The 16,166-nt window shown below is 35.5% G+C and overlaps 1 protein-coding gene across 3 annotated transcripts in view; it reads left to right on the top strand.

The window, feature by feature from the left end:
• The first annotated feature begins 5,587 nt into the window (after positions 1–5,587).
• The window catches only part of clip2 (CAP-GLY domain containing linker protein 2), a 68,510-nt gene continuing 57,931 nt past the window's right edge, over positions 5,588–16,166 (top strand). For 2 of the 3 annotated variants that reach the window (XM_035951331.2, XM_023277003.3), the window contains exons 1-2: positions 5,588–6,086; positions 12,529–12,751. In XM_035951331.2, the coding sequence (XP_035807224.2) occupies positions 12,637–12,751 (115 nt within the window). In that variant the 5' untranslated portion in view covers positions 5,588–6,086; positions 12,529–12,636. The remainder of the gene's footprint in view (positions 6,087–12,528; positions 12,752–16,166) is intronic. The other variant, XM_023277005.3, reaches the window with a different exon arrangement.

Below are 16,166 nucleotides of genomic sequence, written 5' to 3'. Positions count from 1 at the left end.
TTCATATGATCAGTATTCTATTAATTGATTTCACAAGAAATGAAAAGGCTGGTATGAACGCAGTTTTTAAAAAACATTTAGCATTTCTACTGAAAAATAAATGGACATATTTTAGATTTTTAGCTACAGACTTAACACTAGAAAGATATCCCAATATTCTAGAACATGATGCGTTGTTTTATTGATCAAGTAAGTTTTGTTTTCCTCCCAGTTTCTCTAATGTGTTTCCATATTTGTCCTCCTTCCTGTCCTTCCTTCCTGCTTTTTCTCATTCGTTCCACGACAGTACACTGAGAACAGATCTTATGAAAAGAAATTATTTCAACATGCAGGAGCTCTTTTTTCTTTTCCTGACTGTTGGTTTAAAACAGACCTGAAGAAATGTAAATGCATCTTTTAGGGTTTTTCTCACTGAAACAAAAGGCCTAAACCATAAATACAAACAAAAATTTGCATATTTTTGCCTCAGTGTCCACATACTTTTGGCTGCATCGTACACAAACTGCCTCCCAAACTTGCAAATTAGCAGTTTTAAGGTCAAACTTTCTATCTCATATATATAAACTTTTTGATTAGACGACCTCTGTGTATAGAAATTCAATCTTCTAATGGCTTGAGACACAGATATATGCAACAAAACAGCAACATGTGAACATCTATATTGATTTTTAAGTAATAGATTCCTGCTTCTGGTTTCCACGTGCCTAATTCTAATCTTGATCTTAACATTAACCTAAACTGGTTTACACATGCACACAACATCACTAAATTGTGAAATTTTGATTAGCTTACATTGAATTTCTAATATATTTTGAGTAATTTTTACTGACTACCGCTGTGCTTTTCTATCACATCCAGTTTTTCTGACATTTTTATCACAAACTTTTCACTTGTTTAGACATTTTCCTCCAAAATATAGGAAAATAGAGGATGTTAGATGAAACCTTTAGCTTAAAATTTGGGATTTTGCCAATAAAACATTTATTTTCCTTTTTTAACTTCACTTTTTGATGTTGTTTGACTTTTCAACTCACCAAAATAAAAGTTATAGACAAGAAAAAAAAATCACAATGAGCAACATGATATTGATTTTGGTGCCACCTTCCATCATTTCCATCATTAAAAACATATAAACTGAAGTATATTTGAGTCATTTTATAAACTTTTAAAATGCCTTCTAAGTTTTGCAGATTTAGTGTGGACACTGGAGCATTAGTACTGTAAAAGTACATTAAATAAGTATAGTAAAAAAGTTCTTTCTAAATATATAAGTGGTTTAATTTCTTTACTCAGTATTTTTAATTTCTCACATTATAATTCACTGAAAAATTAAGTCTTTCTTTAACCTCTTTACTTCGTTTGATTTTAATTAGCATATTTGACTCCTTCACTTACATTTACTGACATCTAGTGGTGAATAGGAGAAACTACACCCTCCTCACCTGCATTTTGTGCATTGCATTTTGTAACATTTGTGCAAAGTTTTATGTTCCACACAGCTCCACACAGGAGGCAGCTTGACCTCGATGTGCAGAGGAGTTCTTATCTTTTCTCTCTTGTCGATGTCAATCAGAGAAGCTCAGTTTCAGGGAAGAAGAATGGATCATAAACCAACACAAATAACTCTGTGAAACCATTGTTTGATTCATTCGTGATCAAATATCTTTTTAACAGTTCAGAAAAATTCAGAGACAGACCTCCACTCTTTTGCACCTGCTAGGAAGAGTATGAAATATATGTTTTATTGCAAATATTCAGACTTTCATGGTCCAACCCACAACTCAAATATTGTGTTCCAGTGCTGCTTCGAATGTTAGACCATTCTTGAAAACAAAATTTTGAACTCAATTTTCTCAAAAACTTAGAAAGTGGGTTAGACCACTCTACTTTCAAACCCTTCATGTATATGCTAAATAAAACTGGTCCTAAGATAGATCCTCGAGGGACACCTAAAGACCATTTTTATTTAGTATATATAATGACTTTCCTCAAATGTGTCCAGATGTACGCTGATGATACTGTAATTTATATTCATGTACGATCTAAAAAACATTTTGCAGCTGACACCGTGTTTATCGCATTGTATAAATCACAGCATCATCACCATACAACTGGACACACTTGAGGAAAATCATATATAATCATATATACTAAATAAAAATGGTCCTGAAATAGATCTTTGAGGGACTCCTACTGTACAGCTAGTAAATAAGTAAATAAGGAACACCAGTTGTTCTATATTAAAAAACATGGTGTCAGATTGGTTTACTAATTATTTCTTGAATCTTATTTTAAGCAAAACATCATCTGGTTTGGTCGTGTTGAGTTTAAGTTGCATGTAGTTTTATGTTCATACACATTCATCATCTGTTTTCCTGATTCCTGAGTTTCCATTATTTACTTGTTCCTGTGTGGATCTCTCTTCTATATTATGTCCTGATCGAACCAAGAAAAACAAACCCACAGTGAAGTTTTCAGAGCTTTTTCACTAAAATCAACCATGCTTCAGGAAATAAAACCAAATGAGGTGAAAGATGTTGAAATTGTTCTTTGGAGGTTTATGAAGATTCTCTGTGGGTTCATCTTGAGCAACATCTTTAACATTACAGAGTCATTTTACACACTGTTAAGATGATAATATCAATGAGTGCAGCTGTAAGATTGACTGAAAACAACATGTCATGTTATCATGGGTTCATTCTGAGTGTTTCAACAGTTTTCCTTGTGTTTCCTTTCATGCCACCAGGAAATATGTTATTAAAACTGTTGCACATTCAGTGAAGAGGCCGCCTGGTGTTAGTGTGATTGAAACAGATGCAGCATTTGTTGTGTTTCATTTCTGTTGCATCAAATTTGCTCAAGTTCCTGCTGAGAGTTTTAAAAACAGCTTCAATAACATCAGTGATTACCGACTAAGGATGTCATTTACTCTCTGAGGAGTCTTTCAGATCTCACTTTGGCCTGAAGATGGAGACACAGAGACTTGAAATTCTCCCAGATATCTCCGATCCACAGAGGACAACGATGTTTGTTTTGGCCTTAAAGTATTGAAGCTGTTCTAAATTTTGATGTTTTTTCAGGTGGAAATTAAAAAAAAAAAAAAAAAAAAAAAGGAGTTTGAAGGGTTGAAGCAGGGTAGCATCAATTATGCTTTGGGTTGTGAGATAAAGTTCATCTTTGGTTGTTAAATTAAACCCCTAAAAACAAAAATATGTGTATCAAAGGGATAGATTTCTTTCAAATAGACACTCAGACACGATAAAACTACTCAGATACACCAGCATGTTTAAAATGGGTCCATCAGTGTCCTTTCTGATATAATTATTGCTCTGTCATTTAAGATTTTGTTTGCTGATTGGTTATTTATCACCCAGAACTAAGTTCTGTCACATATTTTGGCTGAATTTTAAGAATTTGAGAACTTTTCTGATGTGTTTTTGTATTTTCGTCCCCAATCAGACGACGGCAAGTGAAATGAAGATGAGCACGATGTGATGTTATGAAGCTTTGTTGATCTGTTGATCGTTTGATGGCATCCATTGGTGCCAATAGTCCATGTTCTGTTACTATCTCAGCTCCAGCTACTACGACTAAGAGAAGACGACACAAACTCGACATTAACCAACAACAGAGATACTGAAATGTCTTTTCTGCAGATAAATGAGACATAAATCCACTGAGGAGTGACGATGTTTTGGTATTTCAGCGTTGATATCCTGTTTTACTTGTCTTGTTATTGTACACGTTTGAATAAACATGAAATTTACTGTGATGTTTGTTGAATTATCATTAGTTTCGCTGTTCTGTCTCTCATTTTAAGTGTATGTATGAGGACATTCTGGTCAAAATTAGCCTCATATGTTGTTGAGTTTCAACATGAAGAAAACATGGAAGCAACTTTGCACACACAATGGCACCATATAGATCCATTTATACACCAGTTTTTGTGGTTATACGAATTCTACTTTCCACACATCAAGTTCTACTGGTGTTAGAGGCCTCAAAAGTTGGGGAAATGTCAACAAGTCTGTATCTTTAGTAGAAAATGTTAATAAATCCATATATCTACACACTTACAGGGGTCATAATACCACCCTGGTCTGAAAATATATGCAAAATTTAGCCAGAATTTCTTGACAGAAGTTAGTTTTGGGTTCCAAATAAGAAATAACAAAAAATCTGAAATAGTGGAGCAACATATTTACTAAATTCGGCATGAACTGAACTGATTCTGAAGAATAATAATGACACAGAAGGCCTCATTCTGGAACGATTGGTTCCCTAGATTTTCTAAGTATGAAACCTTGGAACTCTTAATCTGTGTTTTTGAGACTGTAAACAGATTCAAGATTCAAGATGAAAATGCTAAACTGTGGCGTTCATGGTTTATTTGGAGCATAATGTGATATAAAAACACCATATGGGCGTGTTAACAAGGTAAAATAAACATTTTATTTTCACTGGAGGCAGACTTAAACATATAAATATGACTCTTTTTGAAGATAAACGTACAGATTTCTGAAAAAAAGTCTAAGTTTATCTATTTGGTGTTATCAGTAAAGTCACATGTCGTCACTAGAAGTCAATAAATGAAATATTAAACTGTTTTTCTGAGACCTTTCAGTGAAATTGTCTTCGAAATAGTTCCTGAAACATTTGCAGAACAAATTGTAAGATAGGAACCCTCTGAATAATTGTGAGTTAGTGTAAAATGACATCAATCATGTTGGAATCTGACAGAATAATCATGTCTGACATTACTGGACTGGATCAGTGTGTTCAGAGCAGCAGCAGAGGTCTCTTGTTTGGCGGCACAGCTGTCAAACTGGACCCGCCCACCTGCAGACGAGCTGACCAATCACAGCGGCTTTAAACGCCACTTCTGCGTTCGCTGACCAATCAGAGCGCTTTAAATCCAGCCGGAACACCAGAACCGGTCTGGCCCCGCCTACTCCATTAGAAAATGATGAGAATGAAGTGCCCACGCGTGTCACAGGGTTCACGTGTTGCACACAGCTGGCCTTGTTATTCCTACATACCTACAAAATGTCTCAGACATCTCCAACCTGCCTGTGTTCTGTCTGCACCTACAGCTGGCCGGTGGTCGGCCTCAAATACACCAAGGTCCATTTAGAATTTGCTCTATTTAAAGTTTTCTCACTTTTCTTCAAAATATCCTCGGCTTTGTAGGAATTCGGACCTGATTTTAAAGCATGAGATGCTTCTTTGCAATTCGGCATATGTATAATAGTTGAAACAATTCTTTCATTGTGTCAAAATTAACTTCTACGCGTGATTCTCCTCGGTGTACGCGCCCTGTCAGAAGCGGCGAAAGAACACAAGGAGAAGCTTCTTAAATGTGGAATATCAATGCGAAGAGTGTTGTTTTGGGGAATCTATCCACGCCGAATATTAGAGTAGGCCAAGTCACTGGAAATAGAACCAAGTAATGCTTTGTGAGTCACTTATGTCCACGGACACACGCGGTTGAGCTTAAATTGGCCTTATCGCAAACGTAGTTCGTCACCGCGATGAGCGGTCTGCCCCGTCTTTCCCCCAGGAGGCTCTGCTTCCCAGCCCCTTTGTTCAGTGTAGCCGGTGGGCTGAGTCAGAGGGAGGCAACAAATCCACACTTACTGTGGGAACACCGACAAGAGAAGAGAAGAGGAGAGGGCCTAAGGAATCGGAAATATCTGGAAATTTGCGCTTAACCAGTTTGAGAAACTTGCTTTTTCCTGATGCTGAGTTTCGACTCGGAGACGCTCCGGAGCTGCGAGCCAGAGTTGGGCTCCTAAAGCGGCCGTGTATGCCGATTATCCGCGCTCTTGCGGCCGCTTCAGCCCTCACCATCCTCCTGCTGGGAGAGGAACCGGCAGGCTAGGAGCTAAAACCATCACCAGCGCGCTGCTGCCTGCTGTTGCCATCATCCGCTGATCCACGCTGACTCTCCCCTCCACTTTCTGCTCAGCATCCATATTTGCATCCCAGGGAGTGGCAGCAGCTAAATCCCCCCCGATTCACCCCCGGCAGGACGCTGAAAGTTGCCCGACGCCTCCACGGAAGCTGAATTTCCCCCCACAGCAAAGGTGAGTGTTTTCGTGCGTTTTTGCGCATTTCTCCTCTTTGTGCCATTTTCTCCCCAGCCGGAGCCCGCAGAGGGTGGAAGTGAAGGACAGTCTAGACCACGCTGCCGCAGTCGCTACAACAATGGATCAAACTGGCGTTGTGTTACATGTTTTTTTGTGTGTCTGTGCGTGTTGTTGAGGTGCGCATTATCTCATCCTCCCGGCGTGTTTTCACCGGAATCAGGTGCGGATTGGAATAAAAGCGAATCCAGGCCTTGATGCAGAAAATCCAGCAGACACTCACTTCATGGCCTTATTGTTATTTCTGCTTAATTTGCCATCATTCCAGACAGCTTTGGGGGTGTGATGGTGTGACTGGTTGCTCTAAAATAAAAAAAATCTCCCTTTTTTCATCACCTGGATGAGTGTAAATAAGACGTAAAACGAGCTGAGCTTTAATCCTCTTCTAATTCCCAGCGTCCAGCTTGAAACCCTCAGCCAGATGTGCTGTTTATTGTGCCTCTAACAGCATTATATCTTCTTAACGGGCTCTGGGCCATGATTTGTAGGCCATGCTCCACTTGGGCACCGGCCTACATTGGCTTTCACTCATATTATTGCTTTGCTCACATTGATAAGTTGACCAGGAAAGGTCTAAATAAAGCACTAAAGCTTTGGTGTTAGTGTTACATTAATTAAAAGTGACACGTGTGAAGATGAAAACACTCTTTGGATGATGCAGCTGGATGCTTGAACTTATCCAGCTGCTGTCAGAAACAGACAGACATGATGTCAGCTCTGATCTGTGGGAGTTTCTCTGTGCAGCCATGTTTAATTCAGGCTCCATGTTTGCTCAGTGGCACTAAGGCAGCAGCAGCAGTAGTAGTAGTAGTAGTAGTGCTAGTAGTGGTAGTGGTAGTAGTACGGCAGCAGAAACGTAATTTAAGGAATCTGAATGCAATAGAAAAATGCTAATTTACTGATTTAAATGAGCATTTTAGGTTCCAAACATTGTTTTGATGGATTAAGTCTATTAAATAATATAAATAATATAAATAATAATAATAATAATACAGTACAGTATTAAACTGAAATCTAACCTATTAAATGAGAAAGAAATGTTTGTGAAGTTGTGATAAATTTGTATTTAAACAGTCTTTCTTTCCAAAAACTACAGTTTTCTTTAGAATAGTGTAAGAAATTCTATGGTTATTCATTGTTGCTACTTTTTAATGTTATTTTGCGTTTTTTTTGTGTTTAAAAAATATGGAAACAATTTGTAAAATTAATAGAAAAAATTCTTGAAATTATTTTTGCTTATTTGTACAGTGATATGAAATGTATGAATGTAAAAATTCTAATTTACGGAACATTTTAGGTTGCAAACATTGTTTTAACGGGTTGCTTGATGAAATTATTTTGGTAATTGGATGAACTCAGTGTTTTTTTGTAAAAATATGGAAGAAAAAAATAAAAACTTTGAAAAAGTGCCCTAAAATAATGGAAAATAACCATTTCATAACACTAATTCAAAATTTTCATAATTAATATAAAGGTTCTATCCTTCATTTTTGGCTTTCTAATATTTAAAGAAATATATTTTCACGTGTAAAATAATTAAATTACCAACAATATGTAATTTGTGGAGGGTTGATTGTCATTAATTGTATCTAATTTAATATATATATATGTATATAAATACAGTATTAAACTGAAATTTAACCTATTAAATGAGAAAGAAATGTTTGCGAAATTCTGATAAATGTATATTTAAACAATCTTTCTATGTCAAACATTAAAATTTTCTTCTGTTACTACATTTTTTGATGTTGTTTTACATTTTTTGTGTATTTCAAAAATACAGAAAACAATCTGTAAAATTAACAGAAAAAGTTCTTGAAACCATTTCCTTTCCTTTTTACAGCGGCACTGCAGCATCCTAATTTGCTGATTTAGGTGAACATTTTAGGCTCCAGACATCGTTTTGATGGGTTACGTCGACTAAATAATGTTGGTAATTAGATCAACTCAATATTTTGTTGTGTTTTTAACTCGAATTTCTGCGTTAGTTGAGGCAACTGAATGAAGAGACCTTAATATTTCCTAATCTTTGTTTCAGAATTTAAAGTCTCCTCCCCTACTGACTAAACACACCTGCATAATTTCAGATGGTTGATGCTGGTAGTTAGAAATATCTTTTGACTGTAGAGGAAAAACTAATTACTTTAACTCAGTTTAATTGGTTGGTTGAAATTAATTTAGTTAGAAGTAGTTATAACTCAAAGAAATCATGCAAACCTCTGCATATTTTTGTTGTTAAGCCCATATTTTTTAAAATGCACTCTAAAATAACGGTAAAAAAGTGCATAAAAATACCATAAAATAATGGAAAATAACTAACATAAAAATACTGTATTTTCCCTCAGTTTTCCTAAATTAAAATAAGATTCTTGCCTTAATTTTACGTGATCGCAAGTATTTTTCGGCATTTTAATGTTTAAAGAAAGATATTTTCATGTGTAAAACAATGAAATGAACTATAATATGTAATATGTAGAGAGAGATGATAATATATTTTAGAATACAAACTGTATCTTGACAGATAAACAATGCTTATAGATATTAAATATAGATTTTCTACAAGATATCTTTCATTTAACAAATAAATCTATGTAAAATTTAAATATTAATACTTATTTCTGTTAATTGTAACTAATAATGTCCAACTTTAGAAATATATTAACAGTGTTTAACTGAAATGTAATAGTGACAAATAAAAAGCAAGCATTTGTGAAATTATGTCAAATTCCTATTCATGTTTTTAAAAAAACCTTTTAAATGACGAAAATTTGGTTATTCCTATTTAGACATTAGACGGCACGATTTTAAAAAATTATATTAATATTCTTGTATATTTGAAAAACTACTGAATAAATCTGTAAAACTAAAAGGAAAATTCTGTAAAATTACATTTATTTATTTATTTATTTGTTTGTTAAAAAGTGATTATGCACTTGTGTACAGTGGTAGAGTTCATCAGATTCTTAAATTCTAACAAACCCTGTTAGGATGACCAGTCGTTTGAATGTTGCATAAAAATCACATGAGACGACCAAGATTTCGTCTAAGCTCATGGTTCCTGGTGTTTTTTCTTCTTCTGACCCTGTGTGGGCTTTAGTGTTCAGGTTTCTAAACCAAAATGTGACCTTTCCTTCTCGGATTGTTTGATCTTCAGTCTGTGGAATCAGGAATATCCAGTGTTTCACTAGAAGAAAAACACAGAAATGTCTTGCAACAGCTCAGATTTATCTACTTTCTCCTCAGAGGATTCGATGCAGCTCTGAGACAAAACTTTGGTAAAATGCTGTATGAGTTCTTGCACAAGTCTAAAGTAAACACAGAATATAAAATGAAGCAAAGTCATAAGATGGAAGTTGCACAAATGTCTGACAACCTCTGGATAAACGCTCCTGTATTATTATGCTGCACTCTGTACAATCAGCTACTGATTTAATTCAACTTCTAAAAATTACATTTAAGGTGCAAAGAAATGCAAAAAACACCAAATAAATGATCTGCTGTTGGCTGCAAGAGTGAACACAAGAGTCTTCATGCACTCCCAGCATTTATGGAACTGAATATCTAGTGGATTACTTTTATTACTGATGGCAATGTCACCACAACAACAGGAAAATCCTTAGCGTTAGCATGTTGTGTGGCTTTTGTGGCTAACGTTAGCATTAGCGTACAGATCAGCACTAACATTAGCATACAGATCAGATCTCAGGAAACTGTAAAGCTGAGGGACGTTCAGAGATGATGCAAACTTTAGGACAGATTTGAAACTGATAAACAAGAACTGGGTGGGTGTTTACATCTGTTAGCTTCTCTCCTGCTCTCTGGGCTCACGTATCCTGTATTTAAATACACCCAAATTCCTCATAAAGCTGCTCTCATTTACATATTTTTCTGTTGCTGTTGAACAAGAGTGAAATAGTGATTGAAATGCAGCTAATTAAAGCTACATGCTACATTTCCAGCTGTGGCCCTGCACTGTTAAACTACTGGTTTTATAACCTCAACGTCTTCTAACAAACTCACCAACACATTAATTAAAAAAAAAAAAAAAAAAAAAAAAAAAAACCCATCTGTGCTGTAAATTTGGTGATATTTCTAGTAAAATTATTGCTTGGCGAGAAAGTTAGAAGCGATACAAAGTCCTGGTCTCACGTTTTACTAAAGTCAGCTGTTTTGCTTTGACCAGAGAGAGTCTTCTTCCTGAAGGGGGAGCAGCAGCTCAACCTCATTTAATGCTACAGATACTAAAATAAAACTATTTAGAAGAGGATTTCTTGGAGAAATGAACCATCTTTATTGTATTTTGAGCTGAAAATTGAAAAACACATTCTTGGGACATGTTTCATTACTAAAAGAAAACAAATTACTAAAGTCAACTGTTTTGCTCTGACCAGAGAGAGTCTTCTTCCTGAAGGGGATGGGGACAGCAGCAGCTCAACTTCATTTAAACAGTAAAACAGCCACTTTTAAACAGAGCTAAACCCAGTTATAGTCATGGTGAAATTAATCATCTTTGTGGTATTTTGAGTTGAAAATTCTAGGAACATGTGAGACTTTCAACAATTTGCAAAAAAGTCCCACAATATGGGACCTTAAAACACTAAAATCAGTTGAATAGTTGACATTTCCTTGTAAAATCATTGTTCAGAGACAAATTTAGAAGTGATTCAAAGTCCTGGTCTTAAACACTCCTTCAGACTTTGTTGGCTTCCTTGAATTCAACAGTTTTGCTCTGTGCTGTCGACCAGAGAGAGTCTTCTTCCTGAAGGGGGCGGGAACAGCAGCAGCTCAGCTTCATTTAAAGCTACAGATACTTACAGAACCTGTTCAGAACAGGACTAAAACTATTGGTTATACAGTCATGATAGAATGAACCATTCTTGTTGTATTTTAAGCTGAAAAATGTTTTTTTTTTTGGGGGGGGGGTCATGTTTCATTAATTTGCTGAAAAGGGGCACAATATGGGACTTTTAAAACACTAATATCGCTTGAATTGTTCGTTGATATTTCCTTGTGAAATTGTAACAGGCCCCGCAGATGAAGCCTGTTTTCATTTTAAATTTGTCCTGTGAAAACCAGGAGAACAGAATGAGACGGACAATGGATGCTGTTCTTCTTCCCTTGCTTCTGCCAGTCTGTTTATTTCTATTACATAGAAATATAATTTGCATCTTTAACACTTTTTTCCTCCAAACTTCCAGATGTTTCCTTCCACATTGTACTCAATGCAACATGTATTATGCAATAGCACAAATAAAACCCACAAAATGTGCCACTAACAGATAATGGGAGTCCCATAAAAGCACTGGCAAGCCTGGTTAAGTTGACACAAACCCCTTTAACACACAAAAGCACGTACAGAACAAAAGAACACAGAACTATACATATTTTAAGAGAATATCAAAGGAGCCCCTCAAAGTTAACAACAGCAAAAACAAGAGCGGGAAAACAACAATACCGCAGCTATTACATGCTACTCCTAGCTGAACGTAGCCTTCTAGACTAATACTTGTTAGCATCTGGCGAAACGGACATTGCAATACAAAAAATACACATATTGGCATCAAACATACCATCCTTACGAAAATGTTTAAGGCATAACAGATCATGTAAATTGTTTCTAACATCATGTGCACTTTCTGATGATAACTAACCTGTGAAAACCAGGAGGAAAGAATGAGACGGACAATGGATGCTGTTCTTCTTCCCTGGTTTCTGCCAGTCTGAAGACCAGGCTGCGAAACACACTAAGCCGTCTCTGTAAAAGGTTGAGCCCCCTTGTGGCGTAATGTAGGAACTACACCTAGACAAGCTCCATGCAAAAATTCAAATAAAAAAATACTCCCATTCACAGATTTTTACATACAATTCAACACATTATAACCAATATACATTACAAAAATGTGACCACACATTTCTGTGGGTCACAAAATCGTTGTTCAGAAACAAACTTACAAGCGATACAAAGTCCTGGTCTCACATGCTTTCCTAACGTCAACCAGAGAGAGTCTTCTTCCTGAAGGGGGCGGGGACAGCAGCAGCTCAGCTTCATTTAAAGCTACAGACACTAAAACTAAAACAACTCAAACCAGGAGTTATACAGCCATGGTGAAATGAATCATCTTTATAGTATTCTGAGCTGAAATACTTGTGAGACTTTGATAAATTTGCAGGAAAAGGGTCACAATATGGGGCTTTAAAAACCCCAGCAACAGTTGATTTATCCCCTTTCTGACAGTAAGAACAAAGCTGTACAAACAGAATGAAGTGCTCTTGTTCTCCCTCGAGAGTCTGAGTTGGAGGTTCGATGGCACCCTCAGATTATAACTCTTTCAGTTGGTTTATATCCTGTTTCCAGCCTCATCCCTCCTTTCTCCTCCTGCAGCTGAACATGGAAAGCGACGGCCTCCACTCCCTCATCTAGTGCCTGAACCCGAAGCCTTCATCACCAGGGAGGAGCTCTCCGGTCCCGGCATCTCCCTGCTCCTGTAGAATGAACATGCTGAAGTCCAGCGGACTGAAGATCCCTGGCCGTGGGCCCAAACATTCCAGCCCGGTGGGAAGGACCTCAGCGGGTGGAACGTCCAGCCCCATCGCCCCTAAAGACAGTAAGTCATTTCCGTCTCCTGACCCCCTGGAAAACAGAGGGAGGTTTCTTTCTCGCAGATATTTAGTCGCCGGAAGTGTCTCAGACCGCTTGTTTGTTTGTGAATGACTCAGTAGAGCACAGCTGCGTTAGATTACATGCATCCACGGTGTTCTTTAAAGGGAATTCCACCAGTTAGTGTTCAGATTTAGCCTCATCTTCCAGTGAGTTTACCCAGCAGTCCAATTCACATTCATTCCTGCCAGTTTTCAGCAGTTTGGACAGATGCCACGAGTGATGTTTGTTTCTACAGAACATAATGAATGATGAAGTTTGAGCCAGAGAGTCTTTCATTAGGCTTCACTCAGCCGGGACAGTTTTAGGTCTAATTTTCACTCTTATCTGTTGATTTCATATTTGTTTCTCTTGCAAAAAGATTTTTTCAGTTCATTTTTAACGTCGTATTAGTATTTTTTGTATTAACGCTTTGAGCCTTTTGCTCCTGTCACATTTTTACTCACTTATTTTCACCGTTTTTACAGTTTTTGAACATGACAGTATTCCATTTTTTTAAACATGTTTTGTTTTGTTTTTGTTTAACTAGTAAAATCATTGAAAAAATACACACTTACACCAATAGTTTTGACTGTAATTTTAGGAATAATGTGCTATTATGCTGTTAAAGTCACAGAAAAAAAACAACTAATTTACATTTTTATCCTAAAAAACATAATGCAATGCATATAATATGCATTTCTACTAAAATGATAATTGATTCTTTCTCAGTGTGTAAACTGCAAAATTGCCCAGTTTTACTGTATTCATATAGGATTTTTTTTTTAAAAAGGGCCAAAACTGTAAAAAAGAAATGTATTCTTTTACAGCATATGACTGTACAGTAACAGAGTTTTTGACTTTTGATTTACTTGATTTAATTTCACAGTGTATGACACAAGAAATATATTGAAAAGAAAAACATATTTACAAATAAAAACTAGTAAAATTGTAGAGAAAAAATGCACACTTACACCTAAAAAATGAAAATTTTTTAGCAGTTTTGACTGTAATTTTAGGAATAATGTGCTGTTGTTTTGCAGATTCTTATAAATTACAAATAATAGATAATAAATCACAGAAAAAACAACTAATTTACATCTTAATCCTAAAAAAAATGACTCAGAACTGTAAGTAATGTTCCACATACAAAATCTGCATTTTTCCTAGTAATAATTTGTTTATTCTTAATGTGCAAATTGTAAAATCGCAGTTTTACTGTATTTATATCAGCTAAAAAAATCGTTAATTTACAGATATTTGCTGTTACTTGAATGAAAACAATATAAATGTCAAGAATTTTTTTTTAAAAAGGCAGATGACAATGATTCAACTGTTATTTCATGGCTTTTCCCAGTTTACTTACATTAGAGGCAATGAAATCACTGAAAAAATATTAATTGACAGCTTAAATCTAAAAAAGAAAAAGAAAAAATTGGTCAAAACTGTAAAAAAAGGAATGTCTTCTTTTACAATGTGTGACTGCACAAGTACAGAGTTTTGCTTGAGTATTTAAATCAGATAAAAATATAACAATTTTCACAGTTATTATAGTTTTTGAAGTTTACAGTATTTAAATTTTTTTTTGTTTTGTTTTTGCACCCTTGATGGTAGATTTTGACTTTTAATGTGCTTGATTTAATTTTAGTGTAAGATACAAGAAATATATTTAAAAAAAAAAAAAAACAAGAATCCATTAATTTTTTTTCCTGTTTGAGTGATAGTTTTGACCCCTTTTTAAATATTTACATCTCCTGTAGGAGCCGCTGGGCTTTTGTAAAGTAGTAAAGAAATATTTCCAGACTCTTTCTTTTAACACAAATCTGAAATAAACAGATGTAACGTGCATACAGTGTATTTGTTAAACACAGTAAATGCTCATTTATGCTGTAAAATTATAATGTTTTTAACTGTAATTTTAGGAATAATGTTACCAATTAGTACATTTAATAGTTGTTTCTCTTGCGAAATTATTATTATTTTTGGTTAATTTTTAACGGCTTACTAGTATTCTTTGTATTAACGCTTTGCTCCTGTCACATTTTAACTCACTGTGGGTTCATTTTTTCACTCCAATCTAAAGTCTAACACGTCTGTTTAAACAGAACAGCCATGACTAGAAGTAGAGAGAACTCAGAAATGGCTTTTGTGCAGTTTAACAAAGTTATAATGCCATAAATCATACAAAAGAACAAAAAAATTGATTTCCTTTGATCGTTTGTTGCTCAAAAGTCCCTGATTTTTTCCCAGATGATTCCTGATCACAGTTGAGTCACTAATGGTTTTATGGTTGTGCCAAGGAATGCAGAATTTTAGTTTTTTTTACAGAATTTGGTTTTTGTTTCTGGTTTATTTTTAGCAGATTCGCGAGTGCGACATGTAGAATAATGTGATCGCAGCTTTAAGCTTTCAAGATGCAGGAATGTGTGTTTTTACAGTTTGTGGCTCAGATAAACGCTGTTATTTTGCCACTTTAAAAAAAAAAGACCTTCAGAGAAAAAAGAATGAACTGAAATATGAAAGGACTTCCACAGAGAGTTATCACTGCAGTTCCTCTCAGCCATTTTATTGTTTCAGTGCTCTGATAATCCACCTTATTAACCTGTAAACTGAACTAACTGGTGAACATAACGGAGTATTTAGCTGCTACATCGGCAGATATTCCTTTCAGGATGCGGTGGAGACTAAATACGGAGCTGAAAGATTAAATAGTTCATTCCAGGAGCCAAAAACATGACCTTAAAAGACTGATAATGCGGTTCTTTGTCTTCCAAACGTGTCCTAAATCTGTGTTTCCAGCTTTCTTTGCAGACTCCAAGCAGCTACAAATATTGTTAAAGCAGCTTTAAACTAATAAAAACATGTATTTTTTTTAACAGCGGATTAATCAGATATTCAGATGTCTCTCTTAGTTAAGAACAAACAAACAAAAGAATAAGAATAAATGTAATTTATGACCCGAAGCAGCAAAACACAACAGTTAAAGTGTTAATATCTGCTTGCAGGGAAGACAAGGGAGCTAAAATATAGTAAAGATGGAATAAATATTACCTTTGCAAGTGTTGTTTGTGTGTCTAAGGTCTGATTTATTCATTATTCTGAGCCGCAGAGCTCAGCTGTTGTTAAAAACACATCAGTGGACGATTAGTGAGCTGTTCTTTCATTAGAATGAGCCACATGTCGTCGTGTACTTTGGTTCTGTCATACATGAACCTTCCTGCTGCAGTAAATGATCACCTAAAATGTAAAAATGATTCGTTTCTAACAGCTTTGACTGTAATTTTAGTAATAATGTGCTGCTGTTTTGCAGATTTTTATAAATTACAAATGATAACTAATAAAATTAGAGAAAATAAACAACTAATTTAGATGTTAACCATAAA

Source organism: Amphiprion ocellaris, chromosome 14 (genome assembly GCF_022539595.1).
Source record: "Amphiprion ocellaris isolate individual 3 ecotype Okinawa chromosome 14, ASM2253959v1, whole genome shotgun sequence".
Lineage (NCBI taxonomy): Eukaryota > Metazoa > Chordata > Actinopteri > Pomacentridae > Amphiprion > Amphiprion ocellaris.
The sequence above is the reverse complement of the archived record's forward strand: the minus strand, read 5'-3'. Positions and strand labels throughout refer to the sequence as shown.